This window comes from Erigeron canadensis, chromosome 8 (assembly GCF_010389155.1).
Source record: "Erigeron canadensis isolate Cc75 chromosome 8, C_canadensis_v1, whole genome shotgun sequence".
NCBI classification, from domain to species: Eukaryota; Viridiplantae; Streptophyta; class Magnoliopsida; order Asterales; family Asteraceae; genus Erigeron; species Erigeron canadensis.
In genome coordinates, this window is record NC_057768.1 from 41379329 (window position 1) to 41403478 (window position 24150).

The following is a 24150-nucleotide window of genomic DNA, read 5'->3' on the forward strand; positions in this document are numbered from 1 at the left end:
TGTTACAATGTTGATTGATGATGAGGAGATTCCTGTAATAAAGTCATTCAAAACTGCCATAAAGTAAGTATATAGTTTCATCTCATCTGGCTTCAATGGTATATGTGGGTCTATATGTTTGTGATATAATTGTTGACTGTAGTGGTTCCGAAATCATAGATACTGGTGTGCCTCTACTGCAGGCTCGCCCTACCGTAACAACTCTTCAAGCTCTGAATGGGGTCACACCAAAAAGTAAAAAAGAGGTGTTTACGTGTTATGAATATTTAACTGTTATTATGTCTCCATAAGTGTTCCTTTGTTAATTCATGTTGTATATGCAGGCTGGTGCTTTTCACGGATCGATTGAAATCACCAATGTAAGAACTAGAAAGGGTTGGTTCAATTACACTTGCACACCTGGGAAATGTCGAAAGGGGGTTGAACCGAACTGCCCCTGTCAAATCCTTCTAAACATTGATTTAAAAACAAGCATGTTGTCCTACGGCAGTAAGAAGAAAGGCCAAGCCATAACAGTGTTCGAGTGCCATTTGAAGGATTCTGGTATAATCCTATGAACATTATATTTTACTTTGTATCACTTTATAAAAGTTATAAATGAACGTCAATTTTGGTTACCTGGTTTTCTTGGTTTGTTCATGGACATGAAATATATATAGATGGTTTACATACTACCCATCGTTACAATTTCCCATCTACAGGTCCTCTATCAGAATCATAATTTGGTCCTTTTTTGAACTATCACATAAATAAATCACTAAAAAAATTAGCAACACACATAAATTCAAAATATATTAAAGCAAAACTCAAAATAAGGTCTAAAATGGGGTTTTTAGCAGCCCGCATATGCCTATACATTTGTAGTGCACCATCAATTATGATAGATACTCAAGCTTCAATTCATTAGTTATTAAAACATCCTCTACAACCATATAAATTATAGCAAAATAAAATGTACGAACATGGTCACACTGAACCACCTACTCTCTTTATATTCCAAAGCTTATACTATCTCCATTTACTCATACATGTTTGTCGTCAATTATAACTGTCTTTAGTGTATTTCATTCTAATACCCCCGTCAGTACACAAAATAACCATCTACTATATATGAATAAGTTAATTCTTTGATAAAACAAACTAATTCAATCATGAAACAACTTTCCTTCATCCCCGTCATCCAACATACGGGTTTTAAGACCTCGTATAATTAATTAGTTAATATTTGATAGTATTGCATCATGTCTTAACTCTTATGAGTCTTATCATATTATTTCATCGTATGGAAGGCAGGGATGATGTCGTGGATGATATCATATGATATGAGATTGTACGATATGATATTAAGTATATTACTATTATTTCTATATCTACATAATAACATTTTCCAATAGCCAAGTTGTGTCCAACACTTTGTAATGCTGTATGTTTGATTTTATTTTTTTTTAAATTTCAACATTTTCCAAACAGGTTATCCATAATTTTTTTAATGATCAGTATAGTTTTCTACTATAACATGATCAATCTTTATCTAGTATATGTACACTTAGTGTAAGTTAATGATTATTTTGTGAAATATTTTTTTGCGAGAACCTTTGAGAACTTTTTAAATCAAACCCAACCGATGATTGTTCTTTACATGAAAATTATTTTTTTGATTGTTTTCTGAATAACTTATATGTAATTTTGATGTTTATAATTGTGTAGAGCATGGATTATCATCCGTTATACAGTTATGTGGAGATTTGTATTATTGATCACATTTACACTAATATTGCTATGATCAGATGCAAGTCGATCACATGTAATCATAGCAATATTCGTGCACATGTGATCAAGAATCCAAATCTCCACATAATTGTATACCGGATGATAATCCATGCCTTCACACAATTATAAACTTCAAAATTATACATAAGTTATTCAGAAAACAATCAAAAAAACAATTTTCATGTAAAGAATAATCATCGGTTGGGCTTGATTTAAAAAGTTCTCAATGGTTCTCGCAAAAAAAAAGTTCTCAAAATAACTTTTCACTATATATATATTTCTCATGATGTTTTCGGTCATTTTATGCTTAATTATGAGACATATGTGTATATATTTTGATGCTTTATGGTATGTTCGAGTTTTTCAGGTCTATACTAGATTTCATGAAAGCAAAAGGCTGAATACGGGTGAGCTGAGCTCAAAAATGTGTACGGATGAATTGGAAGATGTTTTAGTGAAAAAATTTGAAGGAAAGATGGAAGAATGAAGTTTTCAATACACATGTTTCTTGGAATAATTTGTCACTTTTCAGTAACCCAAACATATGTGGACTATATTTTCAAATTTACATTATGTACTAGGGACAGTTCATTCAAATTTACTATGTTTTCCACTGTGGTATTTTGCAAAATCTGATACAGATAATTCAGATTTACTATGTTTTGCAAATTTTTCGCAAACACATTCTAAAAACTCAGGACTTCTCCAAATATTTATTGGTTTTTTAGCCTCCATCTATATGATTCATGTACTGAACTCATGGACGGCTCTAGCTTGAGGGCAGCGGGGTCAGTTGTCCAAACTCCAATTTTAGTACAATGTAATTTTTTAAAATTTAAATGGTATATTTGTAATTTCCTTGTAAACGTAAGAAAAAAATAAGTAGGAAATAAATATAAATGTTACCTTCGTTGTCAACTTGTCATAAACTTATTATTTGTATGTCATTGGTCATCAAATATTAATTTTAAGATAGATTTTTTCATTAAGAGATTAAAAAAACCCGAGTTGTTTTGACATTTAATATAAAGAATGAAGTATAGTTTAGAGAAAAAACTTCCATTGTTTGAGTATGTAAATGTGTAGTATATTATAGTGGAATTGTTTATAGAAAATGTATTTTCTTTTAATTTATTATATATATTTATCATAAACAATTAATTATAATTATCATAATGTAGAGAATATATATATATATACAAGCTAATTTCAGCATATCTAAAGAAATGTATTTTTTGGGTTTCTTGTATTATATGATTGAATACGTTTTCATTTAATAAAATCTTGTTTGATACGTGTGGTCATTATTTATTAAGAAAAATTAGTATTTTTAAATATGAATATTAGACCTGGTGTAGATAACAAATTCTTTTGATGGTCCATTTTCTACTTTCAAGCTAGGACTCTTTTTTTGGTTTTTTTTTTCATTTTCGGATATGACTGTTATAAATATGACAAATAACTTTTAATTTTGCCCCCTCGCAAAAAAAATTCTGGTTCCGTCTCTGACTGAACTGACACATTATATTGATTTTAGTACATTTTGCTTTTTCCCAATATACACCATAAAGGCATAAATAACTAGTCAGTTTACCATTACAAAAAAATATAAATAAAAAAAATGAAAAAGTCAATTTATATCAATATGTATAGGAAAATGTTTAATGTGTCATAGTATGATGATCAGTATATTATACTTGTCATACCAAATTGCATGAAAACTACTACTAACATAATGTGTATGGTAAGCAATTATGCAAAATTAGACATAATAATAGTGACGTCTTTGAAAATATAAAAAGATTTTGGGGCCTGACTCAAGAATAAAAAGCGGACCTTTAAAATAGCAAATTAATAGCATAATATTACAATGATAAATGTTTTCACACTAAAAACGTGTAAGAGCATCTCCAATGGGTGGGATGAATACTATCCAATACAATGTTACATCAGCGTCACATCAGAAAAACCTCTTTCCAATACATTTTTCCCAATTCACCCAATACCCAATACATCCAATACATACCAATATATATCTAGGACCCACCATTTTAAATAATAAAAATTAAAGCATGTGAGAGAAAAAAAATAAAAAAACAAAACAAAACAACTAATCTTCCGTATTCACCACCATAATTTTCCAATACACTTTTCAATACTAACCCAATACATAATACTCCTAATGATATTCATCCATATTAAAATCCAATACTAACCAATATTATGTACATTGGGGATGCTGATAAACTTTTAACACGTGTGTATTTAAACAAAACATAATTAAATGAATTAATAAAATATAAATAAATATATCAATATTCAAAGAATGGAAAGTTGGAAGCGAATGTGTGTATTCAAATGAAAGGGAATCATCTAATTTCTATGTTAACGCTAAAACCAATATTTAAACAAATGTATGGTGATTCGGCTATTGCTGGATAAAAACGAAAAATTTACACACTATTTTGTCAGGTAGTAAATAACAAAGCAAATACATAGTTTTATTTCATTACTGGATCTTGAAAAAGCCTATAAATACGAGTATATAAAGAAAATTATGGGCCCTTAAATGGTTGTGGGCCTGGCCTATTTGCACCCCATAAGGCTCCTGATAGCCGGTCTTGTAGACATTCATCATGCCGGGATCATAAGGGACACGGGCTGGCTTAATCCATAAACCTCCATTTATATATTTCCCAGGAGTATAACTATCAGCCTCTTGTGGGCTTATTTTCTTGATACCCTTCCCATTTACCCTTTGGGCTGTGTTAGCCCCTGGTCCTCTGTTATCAAACTCTGCATAGTGACATGTGTCAAGCCCGGCTCTTGTTTCGTCCCATGGTGACCACCCTTCTGGGTCTATGTTTCTGTCAATAAACGACTGCATGATTATGGTTGTCGAGTAAATTCCCCATGGGCGGCCGAGGTAGGATTTTGGCATTGGGTTGGTGGCCATGTAGGCTGGTTCCGCTGTGATGGTGCAACCCTGAATGATTAGTGCCCCTTTTGATGTGGGATTACTCCGTCCCTGGGCTGTAACCACACAAACTTGGTTTTCAAGGGGTTTTCGGACAATTATCTTGCAGTCTTGGAAGACGGCTTGTGCGTCACCAAATATAAAATCAACTGTTCCCCTGATGGTGCAATGGCGGTAAAACTGGCGTTGTGACTCGGCGTAAAGGGCGTCTTGGTATCCATCAATTGCACAGTTGTTGAAAATGGCCCTGTCACCAGAGACACGTAGGGCGACTGCCTGATGCTTAAGTGGGCCCGACGTGTTCTCAAACCCTATTCCTTTCGCCATAAAGCCAGCTCCATTGACCCCTGTTGTATATCAGTAACAAACATTAAAATACATAACTGGCATTTGGTATTTTGGTCTAGTCATTCTGGTTTTAAACATAATGTGCATATATAATATCTTACCAACAGTAGCTGTCCTGTAAGTATCATTTACATCATCGTAGCTTCTGCTTCCGGAGATCCTGGTTTTGGTTGGACCTTCGCCAATGAAAACGACATTATCAACACCATCTGGTATGTCTACATACTCCATGTATGTCCCTTGCTTAATGAAGATGATAAACCGATGCTTGTTATTTTGGGGAACACTTCTAACCGCATCCATGATGGTACTAAACGTTCCTGAACCATCTTGAGCCACAACTACATTAGGCTTTAATGCTTTTGGATCAACATTAAGATTTGACCGCTTCTTATCTGTAGCCCACCATGCATTATCGTTTGGGCCCTTTTCTAGGAACTCAATCGCCTTTTGGTTAGAACCACTTTGTACTTCAGCATTTACAACTGCACTGGTAACTGTCACTGCTAATAAGACGGCGCTGATTCCCATTAAGGTGAAGTTCTTCTTGACATGGTCCATTTTTCTTGTCTACTGAATTTCTTGTTTACCTGATCAGATACTTACAACAAGAAAGAATCAAAAAATTTATCAAATTTACAAAGTTAAAGAACCATATTTTAGTTTTGGGCTTCAGCCAATATACAGAAATGTAATTAATATTGTCAACTCTAGCTCGTATAGTACTTAAAGGTAAGGTTACTCTATTGACATCATGTATATTAAAGGAAGGGGTAACCGCATTATTATAACAGTTTTATTTGATAAAACAAATTTATTACACAAAACATTCTCTCATACTTAATTATATATATATTTTTATTATATAAAATAATGTGCCACCCGAATAATGTCGAACATAACTAAGCTAAATTAAACCAAACACCTTAGAGCTGCTTAAATAAATACCACGTAATTAATGTGCACACATACATATCTACTTTGACTTTTGACCAAGGAACGTATACAAGATTATTACTAGAAGCCCACGTACCAAAATCGATGGAGCAAGTACCCTCTTGCTTCTGTGTTTAAATCGACCCAAACCCCAAAGATTCCCCTTTGTTTTGTCGACCACAAACAAAAGACACGAAAGATATTAAAGAGAGAGAGAGACCGTGAAAATTGTGATTGGGTTTTAAGTTTTTGGTTCTTGTTATTTTATTCAGAAAAGTCACGATACAATATATAGTCACATATATCTTATGGCCCAAGCAAAAAACTAGAAATCAGAGGACAAACAAGGAAACAAATATTAGGAAACAATATTAATCCTATACTAGGAGATATACGATCCTTTACTCCCCCTCAAGCTGGAGTATGAAGATTGCGAATACCCAGCTTGTCAAGTAGATCACGCAGCACCTGTGTTCCCAAAGGCTTAGTGAACAAATCTGCAACCTGTTGTTTACTCGCCACATATATTGGTAAAATTTCCTTAGACTCAACTCGTTCTCGTACAAAAAACAGTCCATCTCAACATGCTTGGTTCGCTCATGGAAAACTGGATTGTTAGCAATGTGTCGAGCGGCTTCGTTGTCACAATAAAGAGGAGTAGCTTCGGTTAAATTAATTTCAAAATCTTTGAGCAGCCACCTCATCCAAAGAACTTCACTAACTGTGGTGGCCATAGCTCGATATTCCGCTTCTGCGGAAGAACGTGAGACCACGGATTGCTTCTTAGTTTTCCAAGACACAGGAGCGCCTCCTAAAAGTAACAAATAACCTGTCCGGGATCGTCGAGTGTAAGGGCATCCCAACCAGTCCGCATCACAAAAAGCAACAAGATCAAAACCACCATTTTTCGGTATAAATATACCTTGTCCAAGAGTAGCCTTTATATACCGAAGCACTCGAATCGCTGCATTCATGTGATCTTCTCTAGGATCAGAAACAAATTGACTGAGAATATTTACTGCATAAGCAATGTCAGGTCTCGTGGCTTGAAGATAGAGTAGTCTTCCAATGAGACGACGATAAAGGGTTGCATCAACTTTATGACCTTCAGAACATTGATCAAGCTTTAAATTTTGCTCCATAGGGAAAGCACTGGGTCGACATCCAAGTTGTCCACAATCAGAAAGAATGTCCATGGAGTATTTATGTTGGCTAAGAACAACTCCATCATCCGTGTAGGCGACTTCAATCCCCAAGAAATACGTCAAAGGACCAAGATTCTTGATGCTAAAATTTGTATGTAGATATGCCTTGGTTTTCTCGACCAAATCCACATAATTTCCGGTAACAATAACATCATCAACATATATCAAAATTGCAACAAATTTATCACCTTCTTTGTAGGTAAAAAGGGAGTGATCTGCCTTTGATTGTATGAAACCAAGCCTTAACAAAGAATCTGTAAACTTTTGGTACCAAGTACGAGAAGCTTGCTTCAAACCGTATAATGACTTCTTTAACCGACAAACTCTAGTTTCTTCCTTGTCAGAAAAACCTTGCGGAATCTTCATGTATATTTCTTCTTGTAAATCTCCATGAAGAAACGCATTATTCACATCGAGTTGGTGTAACAACCAATTCCTTTTACTGCCACAGTAATGAGAGTTCGAACGGTTACCAATTTCGCAACGGGGGCAAACGTATCGTGATAGTCGACACCTGCTATTTGAGTAAAACCTCTTGCCACAAGTCGAGCCTTGTATCTCTCTATTTCTCCATCGGGTTTATATTTAATTTTATAAACCCATTTTGAATCTATTGCATGCTTTCCTTCTGGTAATTTTTCCAACACCCAGGTTTCATTATCTTCGAGAGCCTTAATTTCATGTTGCATTGCATCTTGCCAGTTTTTATCCTTCATAGCTTCCTTGAAAGAACTCGGCTCAATAACCGAAGTTATAGCCGCTAAAAAAGCTTTATGAGATGTAGAAAAATTATCATAAGAAACATAATTTGCAAGAGGATGTACCGTAGAAGAAGTTCGATCATGCACGGGCTTTGCATGGTCGATGGATGGTGGTAGCGATACTTCAAAATCCTGCAGCCTTGAGGAAGGAAACCTAGTTCTAATAACCTTCTGTATGGGAGGTTCATTATGAGTTGGTTCGATTTCTTCATTGTTAATAGGTGGACTATTACTTAAAATGTGAGGGGTATCTTGAATGGGAATTGGTTCAATGGGAACATTGGTGGTAGTCTCTGTTTCATCTATTTCAACAAAACCATGCTTAGTCCAATTCGAAACGTCACTAATTCCATCCATATTATCATGAGACTTAAGATGCAAAAAAGGAAGATTATTTTCAACAAATTTGACATCACGAGAAATAGCTATTTTTCCATGTTCAACATCAAAAATTCTATATCCTTTAGTACCTTGCGGATATCCCATAAATATCCCTGGTCTCCCCCTGAATTCGAACTTATCGCCTCCCGTTTCAATACTACTATAATAGACCAAACACCCCAACGTTCTCATATGATCATAGTTTGGTTTTCGTCCAAAGATTATTTCATAGGGAGTTTGATTTTTAATCACTTTGGATGGGAGGCGATTAATGATATAGGTGGCGGTTTCTATACATTCTCCCCAAAAACGTTTCGGAATATTTGCTTGAAACATTAGAGCTCGGGCGGTTTCAAGAAGGTGTCGGTGTTTTCGTTCCACAACCCCATTTTGTTGTGGGGTGTGGGGACAACTAGTTTCAAGCAAAATGCCTTGACTAGCATAAAAGTCTTTCATCCTATTCGAGGTGAATTCTCCCCCATTATCACTTCTAATTCGTTTTATGGATTTTGAAAATTGATTTTTGACCATATTATGAAAATTTATCAAACAACCGCTCGCATCACTTTTATGTTTAATAAGGAAAACCCAAAGAGCTCTACTATAATCATCAATAATGGTCAAGAAAAAATTGGCATTAGTGGTTGACGATTTACGATATTTACCCCAAATGTCACAATGAATTAACTCAAAACAATCATTAGTCTTAATAAAACTTTTAGGAAAGGGGGTTCGTGTGTGTTTAGCTTTAACACAAGAATCACAAACATAATCTCCAAAATCAAAGAAACATCTCTTAAAAATCTATATGTGACAATTTAGAATGGGAAGCATGACCTAATCTTGAATGCCAAATCTTAGCGTCAACCTTGCTTGCCATGGCTCTCCTTGCTTGTGCTACCATTGCCATCCGATATAGACCATTCACGCATTTGCCCGTGCCAATCAACTTCTTCGATCGTAAGCCCTGCATTACAAAAAAATCGGGAAAGAAACTCACTACACATTGTAATTCTTTCGCTAATTTACTTACAGAAAGTAGATTGCAATTAAAATCTGGAACAAATAAAACATCATTGACTTTGTTTTCTCCATTCAACATGCAAGTTCCTTTAGCATGAACAGGAACATTAACACCATTAGGTATCATAATGGGTGTTTCTTGTGTAATGGAAGAATTACTTTCAAGGGATTCGAGCTCGTGAACCACATGGTCAGTTGAGCCCGAGTCCACGATCCAATCACGAGGTAGTTTATTGATCTTACCAGCCATGTTTGCCTTACGTATGTTATCTGCTTCTGCCTTTTTCATTCACATTGAAATGCTTCATAAGCGCTTGATATTGTGCATCAGTGAGTCCAGCCAGCCCAGGTTTGGCCTCTACGTAAGCTGCTTTCGATTTCATCTTCTCATTCTTCCTTTTCCCGGCCACCAATCAGGATACCCAATAATTCTAAAACAACCTTCTTGTTTATGACCATCTTTCCCGCATTCGCTACAATTCTCAGTTTTCTCTTCCGTGTTTCGTTTGAAATCCCTAGAGTTTCCCTTATAATTACGTCCAAAATTAGAAGGTCCATCACGCCAACCTTGTGTTTTAAATGCGGCTGGCTCCACAGCAGTTCGTTTGGTCGACACAATTATTTTTGTTGTTCTTCTTCAGACGCGAGACGGTAGGCTTCTCCAAGGGTTGGTGATGTTTTCATAGACAGGACATGAGTTCTTATGGTAGAAAACTCAGTGTCCAGTCCCATCAAAAATTCATATAGACGCTCATTTTCTTTAAAATCAACTAACCTTTTTCCAATCTCACACGTACAGTGACCACACGTGCATTGTGGAATCGGCAACACTGAACTTATTTCATCCCATATACCACGAAGCTTGGTATAGTAGGAAGAAACGGATGATCCATCTTGATGAGAACAAGAAAGCAACTGCTTTAATTCATAGGCTCGAGGTGCATTCTCTTTGCCGAATCTTTCTTTTAAATCTTTCCAAATCGCAGCGGATGTGTTAGCATATCGAATACTCGTCCTAATGTCTTTGTCCATTGCGGTTGTGAACCATCCAATGATCATAGCATCACAACGCATCCAAGGCATGTAGTCTTCAGATGCTTTTCTGGTTTAGGGATCGTTTCGTCAACGAAGCCCATCTTGTTTTTTGCGAACAGGAAATTGGCCATCTCCTTAGACCAATCGTTGTAATTCGAGTCATTCAGAATTTCGTTTACGTGTAATTGTTTAGGGAGGTCGGATGGGTGTATATAATACGGCGAGCTTGCATCAATGGCGGGGGATTTGCCACTGTTGTTGCTGCTGGACTTTTCTCCAGCCATAAAAAATTATGATATTCAAAAAGGGTTATGTTGTTTGATTTGTTTTTGACGGCTACAATCTAAAGCAGCCAATGGGATTAGTTTTGATAAAATAATCAACCATTCACTTTAATTAATGAAACAAACAGAATGAATTTTGAGTTGGATTGTGACGTCGTAATATAAGGGTTTTTTTTTTTTTTTTTTTTTTTTGTTTACGATTGTGGCTCTGATGCCATGAAAATTGTGATTGGGTTTTAAGTTTTTGGTTCTTGTTATTTTATTCAGAATAGTCACGATACAATATATAGCCACATATATCTTATGGCCCAAGCAAAAAACTAGAAATCAGGGGACAAACAAGGAAACAAATATTAGGAAACAATATTAATCCTATACTAGGAGATATACGATCCTTTAGACCGACCCGAAAGAACCCTTTTGTTTATTACCCAAAGTACTCACCATAATCGGCTCACCCTCCACTATTTAACCTAACAGGTTTCCTAGTTTAATACAAACTCAGACTTATTACCTTAAACTAGACATTTCATATTAGTCGGTTACTTTTGCACTCCAAGTAAAACCCGACTTTACATATTTAAACTACGTACATGCCTACATGTAACGGACTCAACGATGAGGATGCATCAGAGGTTGCTCGGGCGTTAAATTGTACAGTTGGATCCTTTCCAATGAGTTATCTCGGTTTGAAGGTGGGGCCCAATATGAATAGGATTGCTAATTAATTGGAAACCGGTTATTGACCGTTTTAACTCAAGATTATCACGATGGATGGCAGTGTCGGTCTCGTAGTCAATATGGTTAAATCAGTACTTCTTGGTAGCTTACCTACTTATATTATTTTAACTCAAGTTTCTAGGGGAAATGTGGGGAAAAAAATAAGGTGGATTAAATGGGAAAGGTTAGTGTCTTCTAAAAGGAAAGGCGGGCTGGGCAACGCGGCTTTATTGATAAAATGGTGGGTGGCGTTTTAAAGAGAATAGTGATCAGTTATGGGCTCAGGTTGTTAAATCTATCCATGGGAAAGGCAGGGGCCGGCAATGATCTAGCTAGTTCCTATCTCAAGAGCTTGTAATGGTGTTTGGAAGACGTGTCAAAAAGGAATTTTTGAAGTATAATGTCAACTTAATAGAGAAGTACGTGGGGTTTGGGAATAAAGTCAGTTTTTGGAACGATTGTTGGTTATTACCTTATTCATTACGATCGAGAAGCCTTCCCCAATATGTATTAATCGAAAAGCGCTTGTGGGAGATGATTACACCCGGTTTGGTTCTAATGTACGTGGTTTAGCAATGGCCCTGGCGCTGTCGGCCTGTTACTCGATCTTGAAGGATGGTCTGAATTTTTACAGCTCATTGGTTTACTTTGAGATGTTACATCGGAGAAGATATATGGGGCTGGAAAACTGAAAAAGATTTAGGGCGCGTTTAGTTTGAGAAAATGTTTTCAAGTTTTCCATTTCTAATTTTATAGAAAATAAAAAGGTTTTTCATTTCTAAAAAACCCTTGAAAATTTTGAAAACGTGTTCAAAACAAAAGATGGAGTTATCATTTTTCCATTTTAGAAAACTAGAAAACATGTTCAAATTCACTTGTTTTCCAATTTTAGGTTTATAAAAGGTTTGAAAAATAGAAAAGTGAAAACAAAAAGTGAAAAAAACAGTTTTCTAATTTTAGTGCAAAAGTTGGAAAAGAGAATTTTCATTTTCTAGAAAAATATAATTTGAACGCGTTTCTTGTTTTCCATGTTTTCTTGGAAAATGAAAATGGAAAACATGAGAGTTTTCTTGAACTAAACGCACCCTTCATGTCGATGTCTAATTCAACCGATCAACAACCAGTACTGATGAAATGGTGCAAATGGATACCCCTGAAGTTAATATTTTTGTTTGGCGAGCCGCGTCGAGTAGGATTCCAACAAAAATGGAATTACTAAAACGTGGAGTTGATTATGGTGGAGACATTTGTCCGTGTTGCGGGAACCTACCGGAATCAGTTAACAACCATATATGCTTTATTCGCTTGTGAATCGGTGATTAATTGGTATATGGGTAATAGTCGGGCAATGGACAAGATTAGAAGCCATGGAATCATGCAGTTCTGTCATGGAGTTGCAAAACATTGTTGGAAGTGTACAAGGGAACAAAAGTAAGCAGAAAGGTGTTATGTGCATTGCTATATATGGCCACTATTTGGGCAATATGGAAAATTAAGGAGGAATGAGAAAGTCTTTAACTACTCGTACGTATATGGTCTCAAATGCAACTATTTGGGCAATATGGAAAATTAAGGAGGAATGAGAAAGTCTTTAACTACTCGTACGTATATGGTCTCAAATGCAACGTACGTTGTTAAGCAAAATAAAGGAAATATCATACTTGTGGTTAAAACATAGAGCTAAGGTAGATAACTAGAAACTGTTGATTGTAATAGTTGGCTTGTTAATGGTGTAGACATACTCTGTATGTAATATTTGGGTGTGATTTCTCTCTAGCTCCTTGCTAGGGGTTGTCTTTGGTCAATAATATTGACTCCTATTCTTGTTCAAAAAAAATATACTCATGAGTTTCAAACCCACCCAACCCCAACCCCACCCCATAATAAGAGGTGAGATTCGAACCCCGGTGGATTTCTCCAAGATCTAAGATCAATGAATCACCAATCCATTGGCGATCAATATAGTTTTTTAATATAACATGATCAATATCTATATCTATACTATATTATAAAACAGATTTCCTCTAGATTTTCAACATTGAACTTAAATTTTCAATATTGATTTTAAGTTTCAACAATGTATACATTCTATTGCATGATGTACCATACATCATAGTCACATTACATCAATAACTTCCACTATTCACTGGCGGCACCACCACCAATCTCCGCCGCCACCTCCGTTTGCCGTCGCCATCACCGACGCCACCTGCATCACTGCCGCAATGTGCATGTACCGTTCTCTTATATGAAGTATATATTTGTTCAGCTAGTTTAAGTTAAATATGCTAAAACATTTAAACAACTTTATATAAGTTTTCTGAAGATACTTATATAAAACTAGGTTAGAACCTGTGCGATGCACGGCTCAATTATCTATAAAGAACATGTATTGGCTAGTTTGTAACGAGACCTTCATTGTCGCAAATAAAAACCTTAAACTCTTGCTTGCTTTTACAAACCTTATTTCCTTTACAAATAAAGCATATCTTTAATTGACTGCGATCCAAAACGAATAGATATATTGTCGGTTGAATAACTAACAAAAGTATGTTTTAGATACAAATTAGGTTGGTTGCTCATTATTTTGGTAGGTGTATTAGGAAATCATAAGTTCGATCATAGTCATTTGGAATAGTGTATAAGTAAAAGTAAGACAGTTTGTAATTAAAAAAAGCTTGATCCGAAGATAAACATCACATCACTATTCTATATCTTTTGTACAAATAAAGCATAATGGTTTATAAATTATAAATTGAATTTATCCTCATCTTAATCTTAATCTTATCTTAATGAACTAATGATTAATTAATCAATCACATCGTTCGATTTCATCAAATTGACTTTTGTTGATGTCATCATTTAGATAAACTACAAATTAAAAATCATAATAATCATTATCCAAATATTATTATTATTAAAACCGTATTTTTTTGAAATTGTAAGCTTTTATGACTTAAATGTATGGAGATCTAATATTATTAATATCCTAAATCCCGTGTCTAGTGTTGGATACGGGTCTAAAATCTAGTTTATATGTAAAACCTATTGAAGTTTACTTTTATTTTTTTTGGAAAAACCTATTGAAATTTAAATTATTATACCAAATCAAATACACAGTTACCTTGACAAGTTGTAATACATTATGTGTACGGTCAATTTGTTTATCAAATTTAAAATTTAAAAGTCTTAAACATAATTTTATTGGTTGAATAAGATGTAATTAGGATTTACGTACAAATTTTACACATTAATGTGCCCACACTCTATCGTCTTGCTGTCACATGTATTACACATATATATTTTTTTACAAATTGTAATATTATATGATTAAAAAAATATTCAACGCATTAAACAAAAAATAATGGCACATTCAACAAAACAAAACATTATTTTGTTCTCATATTATTTTAAGACCTCGTTTTAAGTTTAGAAAAACCATCATTCGGGGTTATTAAGACTAACATAGATATAAATATATAGAAGATATAGATATAGATATTTGTTGAATAAAATATCTTTTTTGAATGTTAAAAAAAAAAAAAAGAAGATGATATAGATAGGGATGTAGAAATTAACTAATTAGACGCTGAAAATGAAAAAACAAATGAACCATAAAATTGTTTTAAACTTTTTAAAATTCATATGATAAATTAGAAAAATAAAAGGACGATATAAATTTGAAAGACTTATGATTAATTTGTTTGCACAAATTCAAGTTTTGTATCGTTGTCATCTATCATCATAATGTAAATTATTTAATTAAATTTATCTTCTTGAATTGGAATATAGGAAACAATTAATTATGAGTCTTTTTACTCCTAAATTAAATAAATCTTTACTCCTAAATTAAATAAATCAGAAACTATCTATATGAATATTAGGTGTAAAAAGACAAACTAAATGTACTTTAGTCCAAGTGGCTAGAGTACTTATGTTCCATGCCATATGTGGCAGGTTCGATACTTCGCCAGAAATTTGATTTTTGATTTCGCAAGTGTTTACCAATGTTGCCATGCGATGATGACACGTAAGATAGCTATGACATGGCGTATCCTCACTTATAAGTATAAGTAAGATATCGTAAAATTGAAATTGATTACTAAAGCAGCCCCGATAATTCAAATTAAAATCTTCATATCTAGCTACAAATGTAAATGAAAAAAGTCATGATAATATTTTTGCATATATAATCGAATCGTTGTATTTTAAAAACGATGACACGGTTCAAAGTTAAATTTGGTCATGACATCTTAAGCGGGACACACATTTTTTTTTTAACATCGAGTTAGTATTCTCCAACATATCCAAGGGGCTTATTCGTAATACGAGTAGTCATTTGGGCACGAGTTATAACTTTAATAAGTTTATTTTCAGAACACAATCGAGTACTGAACCACTTTTTTTCAACTAGAAGTACATTTATTGAAACAAATCGATTAATGTAAACTCAAACTTGAAACTTTACAAACTCCATCCAATATTGTAACATGACACACATTCATGTCATTGCACAAAAGAAACCGTTATCTCTTTGATAATTAAAGCTATAAATCAATGGCAAAATGCAACATGTACGTTCCCTTGAAGTACTAATCATGAAGGGTTTTTTTTTTTTTTTTGTCTCTTGATAGCATGTGAAATAATCTTATGGATGAGAGAAGATAGGAGGGAGATCCTTTATAATGTGATGATGGAAATCTTTTGGAGGAAAGTTGGGAAAAGGCGGAAGCTTGGGGAAAGCGAATGGTGGGCAAGGTTTCTTGTAGAATGGTGGAAGAGGCTTGTAAATGGGAATGGGTGGTGGCAAGACATTTGGAGACGGTAGGTTTACTATAGGCGGTTTTGGTGTTGGCTTGTAAATTGGAACAGCAGGATGTTTGAAAAGTGGCGGCTTTGGTATTGGTTTATAAACTGGGACAGGAGGAGGCTTGAAGACTGGGGGCTCTGGCTTTGGTTTGGGCTTGTAAACTGGGACAGGAGCAGGTTTGTAAATTGGTGGCTTCGGCTTAGGCTTGTAAACTGGCACCGGAGCAGGCTTGTAAACTGGTGGTTTCGGCTTTGGCTTAGGCTTGAAAACAGGTGGCTTTGGCTTTGGTTTGTAAACTGGAACAGGGGCAGGCTTGTAAACAGGTGGCTTTGGCTTTGGTTTGTAAACTGGAACTGTAGGAGGCTTATAAACCGGTGGCTTTGGCTTTGGTTTGTAAACTGGAACAGGGGAAGGCTTGTAAACAGGTGGCTTTGGCTTTGGTTTGTAAACTGGAACTGTAGGAGGCTTATAAACCGGTGGCTTTGGTTTTGGGTCGCACTTTGGGGCTGGAGGAGATTTGACTACGGGTGGCTTTGGCTTTGGCTCTGGCTTAACGACTGGTGGCTTTGGTTTTGACTTGTGAACATGAGGAGGTTTGTAAACAGGTGGTTTTGGCTTGTAGACAGGAACTGGTGCTGGTTTGGAAACAGGTGGCTTTGGTTTAGGCTTGTAGACTGGAGTTGGTGTAGGCTCCACAACGGGTGGCTTTGTGGGCGGATTGTATACAGGAACAGGAGTTTTAGGTGTTGGTGTATACACCGGAACAGGAGGAGGTTCAACGACAGGTACATCATAAACAGGCGGAGAAAATGGCTTTTTGAATGGCATTTTAGGCAGAAATGGAAATGGAGGGTAAACCTTTGGCGGAAGTGAAGGGAGAGGAAAATGATGGCCAAACAATGGATGTTTTTTATTCCAATGTGGCAGTTTTGGTAGAGGAGGGTACTTAAAGAAAGGCCACAAGAAAGCAGAGGTGCACACAGCCGATGAGAACTTAAGTTTTCCTGTCGGTCCAAATGTGTGTTTTTGTCCCGACTTTGACACCAGACTGATCTTGGTGGCTTCTATGCCATCAAGAACTGCACAAGGTGCATTTGCTGCACTGTGAAGTTGGGCGTAACATTCTTCTTTCAACTTCCCATCTTTCAAGATTTCTTGAGGAAGAGATATCGTGAAGCTCCCTTCCTCATTGAGCTCCCCAATGCCTCTTGTTCTAACCTTCCCATTATCAAGCTTGCAGTCAACTGTCACCTTAAGCCCTGAAACAACATCGATGTTAAAAAAGATGAAGAAGGAAAAAATGACCAGTACTCAAATCCATGAGGGCTAACTCATCTGGTCATGAACGAATGACTATAAATAAACAAGTGATCTGACATTTATGCCTATATATATATATATATATATATATATCAGTTTAACTGACATTCTTCATTTAGTACATCATAAAAGGCGATATGGTAAATACAGGTACTCTAAATTTAACTCTAAAAGGTATTGAAGAAGAATCATGTAATAAAAGGCAATAAGTTGACAACAATGTTAATTACCTGACAAGGCATGGCTGCTCTTTATAGTATTTTCCTTACAATCACTACATTCTCCAATCCCAACTACCTCTACAACTGTATCATCACCATAACACAAACTCCCTGAAATTAACAGAATCAGCAAGAATCCCAGAAGGGCTTCAGGCCTACAGACCGAGTAAATCTGCATTGAAACTTATAGCCAAAGACACAAAAAAAAGTATAGTACTTGAGTATAAACTGAGATATACTCTACAAAATTCTCATATTTGAGGTGGCACTGAATCAGTTAGTGTTACCATGTATATATAGTGAGTAATGCTCAAGACGGTTGGTTATACAGGTTGCTCGTCGACTAAGGGCCCCGTATATTTGAAAAGAAGTTTATTTAAAAAAAGAAGTGCCTCCTTTACCTTTCATTGATTGAGCTCTCAACTGCATTATGTAGTTAGCTTAGCTAGCCTGTAAATAAGTGAATGTCACATCAATCTACACCTACTAACTAAAAGTTTCACATTATTAATATCCTCCTTTCTTGTTTCACTTTAACAATGTGGGAGACGATTAGACTACGTACCCATGAAACTCATCACCATGCATAGATTTCAGACATCTGATTTCTCGTGATAGAACACAAAATTAGAAAGATACATGCTAGTCAAATACAGTAAATTCTAAGATTCCTTTTAACTAACCATTTAAACATTCAATTGTAAATTTAATTTGTCGACAGCTACAAAGTAATGCATATTCAGGCTGATCCGCGGCTACATAAATTTGCAAAAAACTGATACGACTTATGTCAGATGAACACGTACATAAGCCTTTTCATTTAAGAATCAATTAAGGTCATTCTTATGAAATCTTGTTACATGTCCAAGGACCATATATGGTTGAGTAATGTTAATATGGTTGTTTTTCATAAATTTTGACAACCTATTTCTTCTTTATAGGAGAATCTTTATAAATCCCAGCTAGACATTTTATCAGAACAGTTGGGAGATGATATCTTGAAGTGATGCATTAAAGGAAATGGATAGAGTGTGAATTATTATTTTGTGTAGCCCACTGCCTGTTTAAATACCACTTATATTTTTGATGTATTGTGAAATGAGCAAAAGTTACAGCATTGCCCAACTATTTTGACCATCTGTAGATCATAAATAAATGCCTAACTTGACAATGCAAAAGAACTTTGAATAGTCAAAGTAAATCTGCTGCCAGCAGGAAATATGTAGATGTGGCTTTGGGGAAATTACTTAAGATGATTCATTAACTAAAAAATAACGATCAAGTTTTATATTTACAAATTACAACCAACTTTCTGTCACAAAATGATATTCTGATAGTACATTGGTACTACATTGATATTTATACAAGTTTGAGACTAAAATATATATGTTTTTTTAATAGGATTGAAATATATATATATATATATATATGTGTGTGTATGGACACTCGAATAAATTAGTATCGAATCGAGATTTAACATTTTCCCCGTAGTTAATGAGCAACCATAGTGGTTGTGCATGCTTATAGTCAAAACAAGAATTAAAATGTAAACCCCACAATATAATGGATTTGTTAATTTTTTTTCTATTTATTTCTTTTCTGGATTTCACCATTCATCATTGATTCCGATCAATTATTTCTTGTAGGTTTGAACTCAAGTTTGAGGAAACATCCGACTGAGATTTAGATCTAAACCATTTTCAAGTAAAATAATTGCTTGGACAGTTTAAGAGAAACAGCAGATTTATTGGAGATGGGATATTAACAACAAAATATGTCAAAGCCTCTTCTACATGCGATGGCCATAACATATTCGTGACACTTTTGTAAAGTTGTACCAAAACTCTTAGACTATCTCCAATGGAGATGTTTTTGGACGCCTTTGGGTGCCCTTGAATATCCCTTGCGGTTGAAGCTTGTCCAAAACTAAAGATTTTTTGATGCATACTCTTACCTAAAGGCATGCCTTTAGGTGCTCTTACTTATATTTTTTTTGTTTTTAGTGGAGTTAAAGGATATGTAAGCATATGTAAGGATGTTTGTATGGTTGGAGATAAAATTATAGGATTTTAAAGATTTATAAGGATTTGTAAGGATATGATGTGACAGCTCAAAGACGCCCTTAGGCGTCCTTAACATTGTAGATAGCGAGGTTGTGTTGTCACCTTATTAGCAAATAGGAAAGTAAAACAACCTTTTTTATTGGCTTTCTTGTGGGTAGTTTGAGGAGACATTCTATTGATTTGGATCTTAACCCATTGTCAAGTAAAATAATTGCAAAAACATAAAATTTGGTGTCTTGGTTGAAGTGGTTCTTAACGACAAAACACTAAATTTGATTATGTGTGGATATGGGACAAAGACAACATATGTTCAAGTCTTTCCTGTATGTTGTGGACATAACATATTCGTGACAAACCCTCCATATTTCTAATTTCTCTGAATAACACTTAGGAAGCGTTTCGCCGGTATATTGAGTTCGGAACAACAGAAGTTAACTGGTTGCATTCAAACTCATGGCATATCATGACACTCGTTGAAATTCCCCAGAAGTAAAATTAAAATAATATAAAACACTCTAAAAAACAAACAATCCGTAATTGCTAGCTAAAACTCAAACAAAACGAGAATTCTTGCTCATTCTACAACAGAGTTCATTAGCTCAATGTCAGTTACAAAATTCTCTCTCTACTTCTTCTTTTTCAATTTGTTCGACTGGGATTGAGTATAAGCAGTTCCCTGTAGACAGAACAAGTTGTTTGTTATCAAAATCCAGCCTACATTACTTACATCAACAATGTAATTCATGTCCAACATAATCATCAATAACATGCCATCTTGTTTAAAGATAGCTAGAAGTTGTGATGAAAATATACACCAACAAAAGAGATTAAACGATAACATAAGGTAAAGAGGAAATACAAACCTGCAGCCACTCGTCCATGGATGCATCAACGGTTCGAGTTCCAACTTCCACCTTTGTTATCTTCTTGGTTTTCTGAACCCATATAAAACAAAGATATATTAGCAACAATACCAGGAACAATGATTACCTAAAAGAATTGGCAAAGGAAAAGAAAAGGCCATGCAAACATAAATGGCAAAAGGATATGACAAACTCCATCACAAAGTGATATCAATAACATAAAATATCTCATGATATATGCATCAAAAATCAATGAAAAATAAAATGTATCGGAGAATTGGTATTTGCTACTCCTGCTTGTTATACAATTATGTCTATATTTATTGAAGAATATCAAAAGGGTTACGAAAGATATTTATTATTTTACCTTAGAAAGGAGTTGTAATTGAGTGCGAACCCACAAGCCAGCAAGGACAAGAAGAGCAAGTCCAAGAGAAACTAGGAACACTGTCTCAACACTAACAAAGCCACCGGCTTCGGTAACTTCAATGGTGCCGTTATAGAAAGTATTCTGGTATGGGACTTGGTCTATCTCGTACACTATGGTCCCAACAAGATCAAATGTTCCAGCCTGCAACAAACAAGAAAATCATAACTTGAGTAATCAAATGATGCTGACTGTTTTGTTATTACAACTGGGATTCATTATTATAAAAGCAAATAAAATATGATTTCAGATTTACAGATCATCATTTAAGCAAGTTCCGAAATGTGAAACTTGCACCTGTAAGAATTTGCTGACAGCAAACATATAGGGAAAAGTAGCTTGAACTGAAGCAGGAACTGATGCATTGTTGAAAGCCTGAAAACATTAAGAAACAAAAGTTACGCCACATTCGTTTCCTATTTTAATCCAAACTATGGCCAAATTACATACTCAACAAATAACCATTTACTGCTATTGAAAGATTCTAAATCATTTGCAGCCATTTAAGAATCCATATGAAAAATTTTAATTTAGAAGAAAAGATTTTGAAGTAGGATATATACCACTGTAGAAAGATTTTGGACCAACATCCGATGATCATAAGGGAGATGAACGCTAGCATGAACTGCAATAACCTTCACATTTTGCTCCCCTGCTTATCAACAAAAAGAAATTAAGACCATTTATCTGCATGAAAATGCATAATTTAATAAACCGTACGACCGTAAGAACATAACATAAAGTCATCACCCTCATTTTTCAATCCAATCAAAACTTCAGTTTCTTGCCCTGCTACTACAACTGCAGAAAACATTGAAATAAAAACACATTGAAAACAATAAATTCCATGCATAAACGAATCAAACAAAATTTGACTTTACTAAAAAAGAAACGATTGTAAGTAGACTTAGACTTACATTTGGCAATGTTCTTAGGGAAAACACAAACTGTTTCAACACCAGGAGCCGGGTTATAATTCCCAAAACCAAAGTCTTGAGTTTCATCACCAACAATTCCTTCCTCAACTGTTTCTGCTACAAGTTCAGCATTCTCCGTATCCGAATCTGATTCAGACTGGGATCTAACAACTACATCACAATTGCAACAATCCCCAAATCAATACAAAAAAAATCATAATCAAACAACATAACAAAAGCAAAAAACACGGACACAAAGATAATCAAACCAAAATCACCTAAATCATATTATATACAAAACACCAAATTATCATTAAAGCTTGAAGCTTTGCATATATATTGAAAATTTTACAACATGGGCTTCACATATATAACATAAATTGAGTCGAAATTATTAATTATTCTCATTAATTCAAGAAATTAAAGATACCCAATAAACATAAACAGTCAAATCAATGCATAGACTAAAAAAGTCAACACCTTTTTCAAGAAAACAAGATTTAAATTACACATTAACAGATCTAATATTTAAAAAAAATATACAAATAGTAAACAAATAAGTATAGATAAATTTACAAATTAGATAAAAAAAAAATGGATCTTGATGATATAATAATAATTGATAAATGTAGATCTGAGATGGGTACCTTGTAAAAAGAAAGAAGATGATAGGAGAAGGAGAGTGAAGATGAAAAAAGCCCTAAGATTTGCCATGATCGGATGTGAATGTAAATGTATATAGAATTATGGTAATGGGAAAGATATATATGTGTGTATGTTTATGTATGAGTAGAATAGTCTTCAACAAAGCGATACGATCGAGTTTGATATGGGTTTTATATGAGCCAAGTGAGTGAAACGTGTTGGGAGCTTGCAATTTGCAAATATGGAACGGACTTGGCAAAAGAAACAAAAAGGTGAATTTGTTTATGTCTCCAGAAACGGACTAAATATTTATCAACCTAACTCATATACATATAAATCAACCTAGAACCTTAAGAACTTAACATGTGAATTCCACTAATTTTCTTTCGTAATTTTGCCCTTAATTTTTTCACATGTCGTCGATTATTAGACATACAAATCAGGTTAATTTATCATTATCTTTTCAGAAAGGTTGGCATATCTACTAACTTTTTCTTAACCCATTTTATCATTTATTCATTATACATGGTTTATGTCAATTACTAGAAAATCTACCCATGAAATTAATAGGTTTAACACAAAGACAGAGTTAAAAGCAATGGCATTTGATTCTGTCGAACACCGATGACTAATGTGATGTAAATCAGTCTTTAAATCTAACTTTGATTATCGAAAAAAGAAAAAAGAATTAGTATATACTTACTTTTTTATTGTTGACAAATTGATTAATTATATGAATACATCAAAAAAGATGGTACAAATGTTACCTCTCATAATATTACTCGTATATGGCTAGATAAAGGTTTGAAAACAACATAGAAATAATTAGATGAGGCTGTATAAATCTTCTTATGTAAAAAACTACAAGGGGAAAAAATGAGTTGGACTTGATACAATTTAGTCATCGGATATCACATAAAAACTAGATATGATGAGTTACTTCTTAGGGCAAGGGTGTAGTCGGCAAGTTTTATCGACAAAAAGCATCGGCTATCATCGGCTCTTTGGCAATCCAATAGCAGATGCATCGGCTAGTATGGACAAGTTTTGGCAAGTTACATCGGCTAGTTTTGGCCGATGCTAGTGAACGTTGGGCAAGTGTCACGTGACCAGTTTTGACAAAAAAAAGTGAACGTGGGAGCGTGTTTAATTTTTTGGCAAGGATCAGCCAGTATTGACAAGTTTTTGGCACTATACCATATAATTTGGCAAGGGTCGACTAGTATTGGCAAGTTCTTGGCTATTAGCATGTGGCATCTTGGTATTGGTTATTTTTTTGCCAAAACTTGTCAAAGAGCCAAAAATTGGCACTACACTCTTGCCCCTGAAGGCACATGTTTATGTAACAGTTATCTTACAAACTTGGTATGAGTACAAAGTACAATGTACCTATATTTGGTCAGGCGTCTTGTCTTTGACCACAATTTACTCATTGTTTAGCAAA

The 24150-nt window shown here is 34.7% G+C and overlaps 5 protein-coding genes across 6 annotated transcripts; all 5 read right to left on the bottom strand.

Annotated features, from left to right (window-relative positions):
• Positions 1–4279: 4279 nt before the first annotated feature.
• On the bottom strand, positions 4280–5656 carry LOC122610864 (pectinesterase-like). Its single transcript, XM_043783820.1, has 2 exons — positions 5197–5656; positions 4280–5094 (listed from the first exon to the last, which is right to left on the bottom strand). The coding sequence occupies exons 1-2, from the start codon at positions 5654–5656 to the stop codon at positions 4280–4282; spliced, it is 1275 nt and encodes a 424-aa protein (XP_043639755.1).
• Positions 5657–6432: 776 nt separating this feature from the next.
• LOC122610865 (uncharacterized mitochondrial protein AtMg00810-like) lies at positions 6433–7602 on the bottom strand. Its single transcript, XM_043783821.1, has one exon. It carries the CDS (start codon positions 7600–7602, stop codon positions 6433–6435), a length of 1170 nt encoding a protein of 389 aa, XP_043639756.1.
• A 2417-nt stretch (positions 7603–10019) lies between these two features.
• On the bottom strand, positions 10020–10484 carry LOC122610866. Its single transcript, XM_043783823.1, has one exon. It carries the CDS (start codon positions 10482–10484, stop codon positions 10020–10022), a length of 465 nt encoding a protein of 154 aa, XP_043639758.1.
• Positions 10485–15790: 5306 nt separating this feature from the next.
• On the bottom strand, positions 15791–18108 carry LOC122611102 (repetitive proline-rich cell wall protein 2-like). Of its 2 annotated transcripts, XM_043784071.1 has the most exons (3): positions 17801–18108; positions 16706–17509; positions 15791–16603 (listed from the first exon to the last, which is right to left on the bottom strand). In XM_043784071.1, the coding sequence occupies exons 1-3, from the start codon at positions 17967–17969 to the stop codon at positions 16089–16091; spliced, it is 1488 nt and encodes a 495-aa protein (XP_043640006.1). In that variant the 5' UTR covers positions 17970–18108; the 3' UTR covers positions 15791–16088. The 2 variants fall into 2 exon arrangements, with proteins under 2 accessions (XP_043640006.1, XP_043640005.1); XM_043784070.1 differs by having other exon boundaries at positions 15791–17509; positions 17801–18101.
• A 2262-nt stretch (positions 18109–20370) lies between these two features.
• LOC122611370 (translocon-associated protein subunit alpha-like) lies at positions 20371–22874 on the bottom strand. The gene is made up of 8 exons (XM_043784393.1): positions 22709–22874; positions 22062–22232; positions 21895–21945; positions 21708–21796; positions 21442–21519; positions 21085–21288; positions 20718–20789; positions 20371–20530 (listed from the first exon to the last, which is right to left on the bottom strand). Exons 1-8 carry the CDS (start codon positions 22773–22775, stop codon positions 20480–20482), a joined length of 783 nt encoding a protein of 260 aa, XP_043640328.1. The 5' UTR covers positions 22776–22874; the 3' UTR covers positions 20371–20479.
• Positions 22875–24150: the final 1276 nt, after the last annotated feature.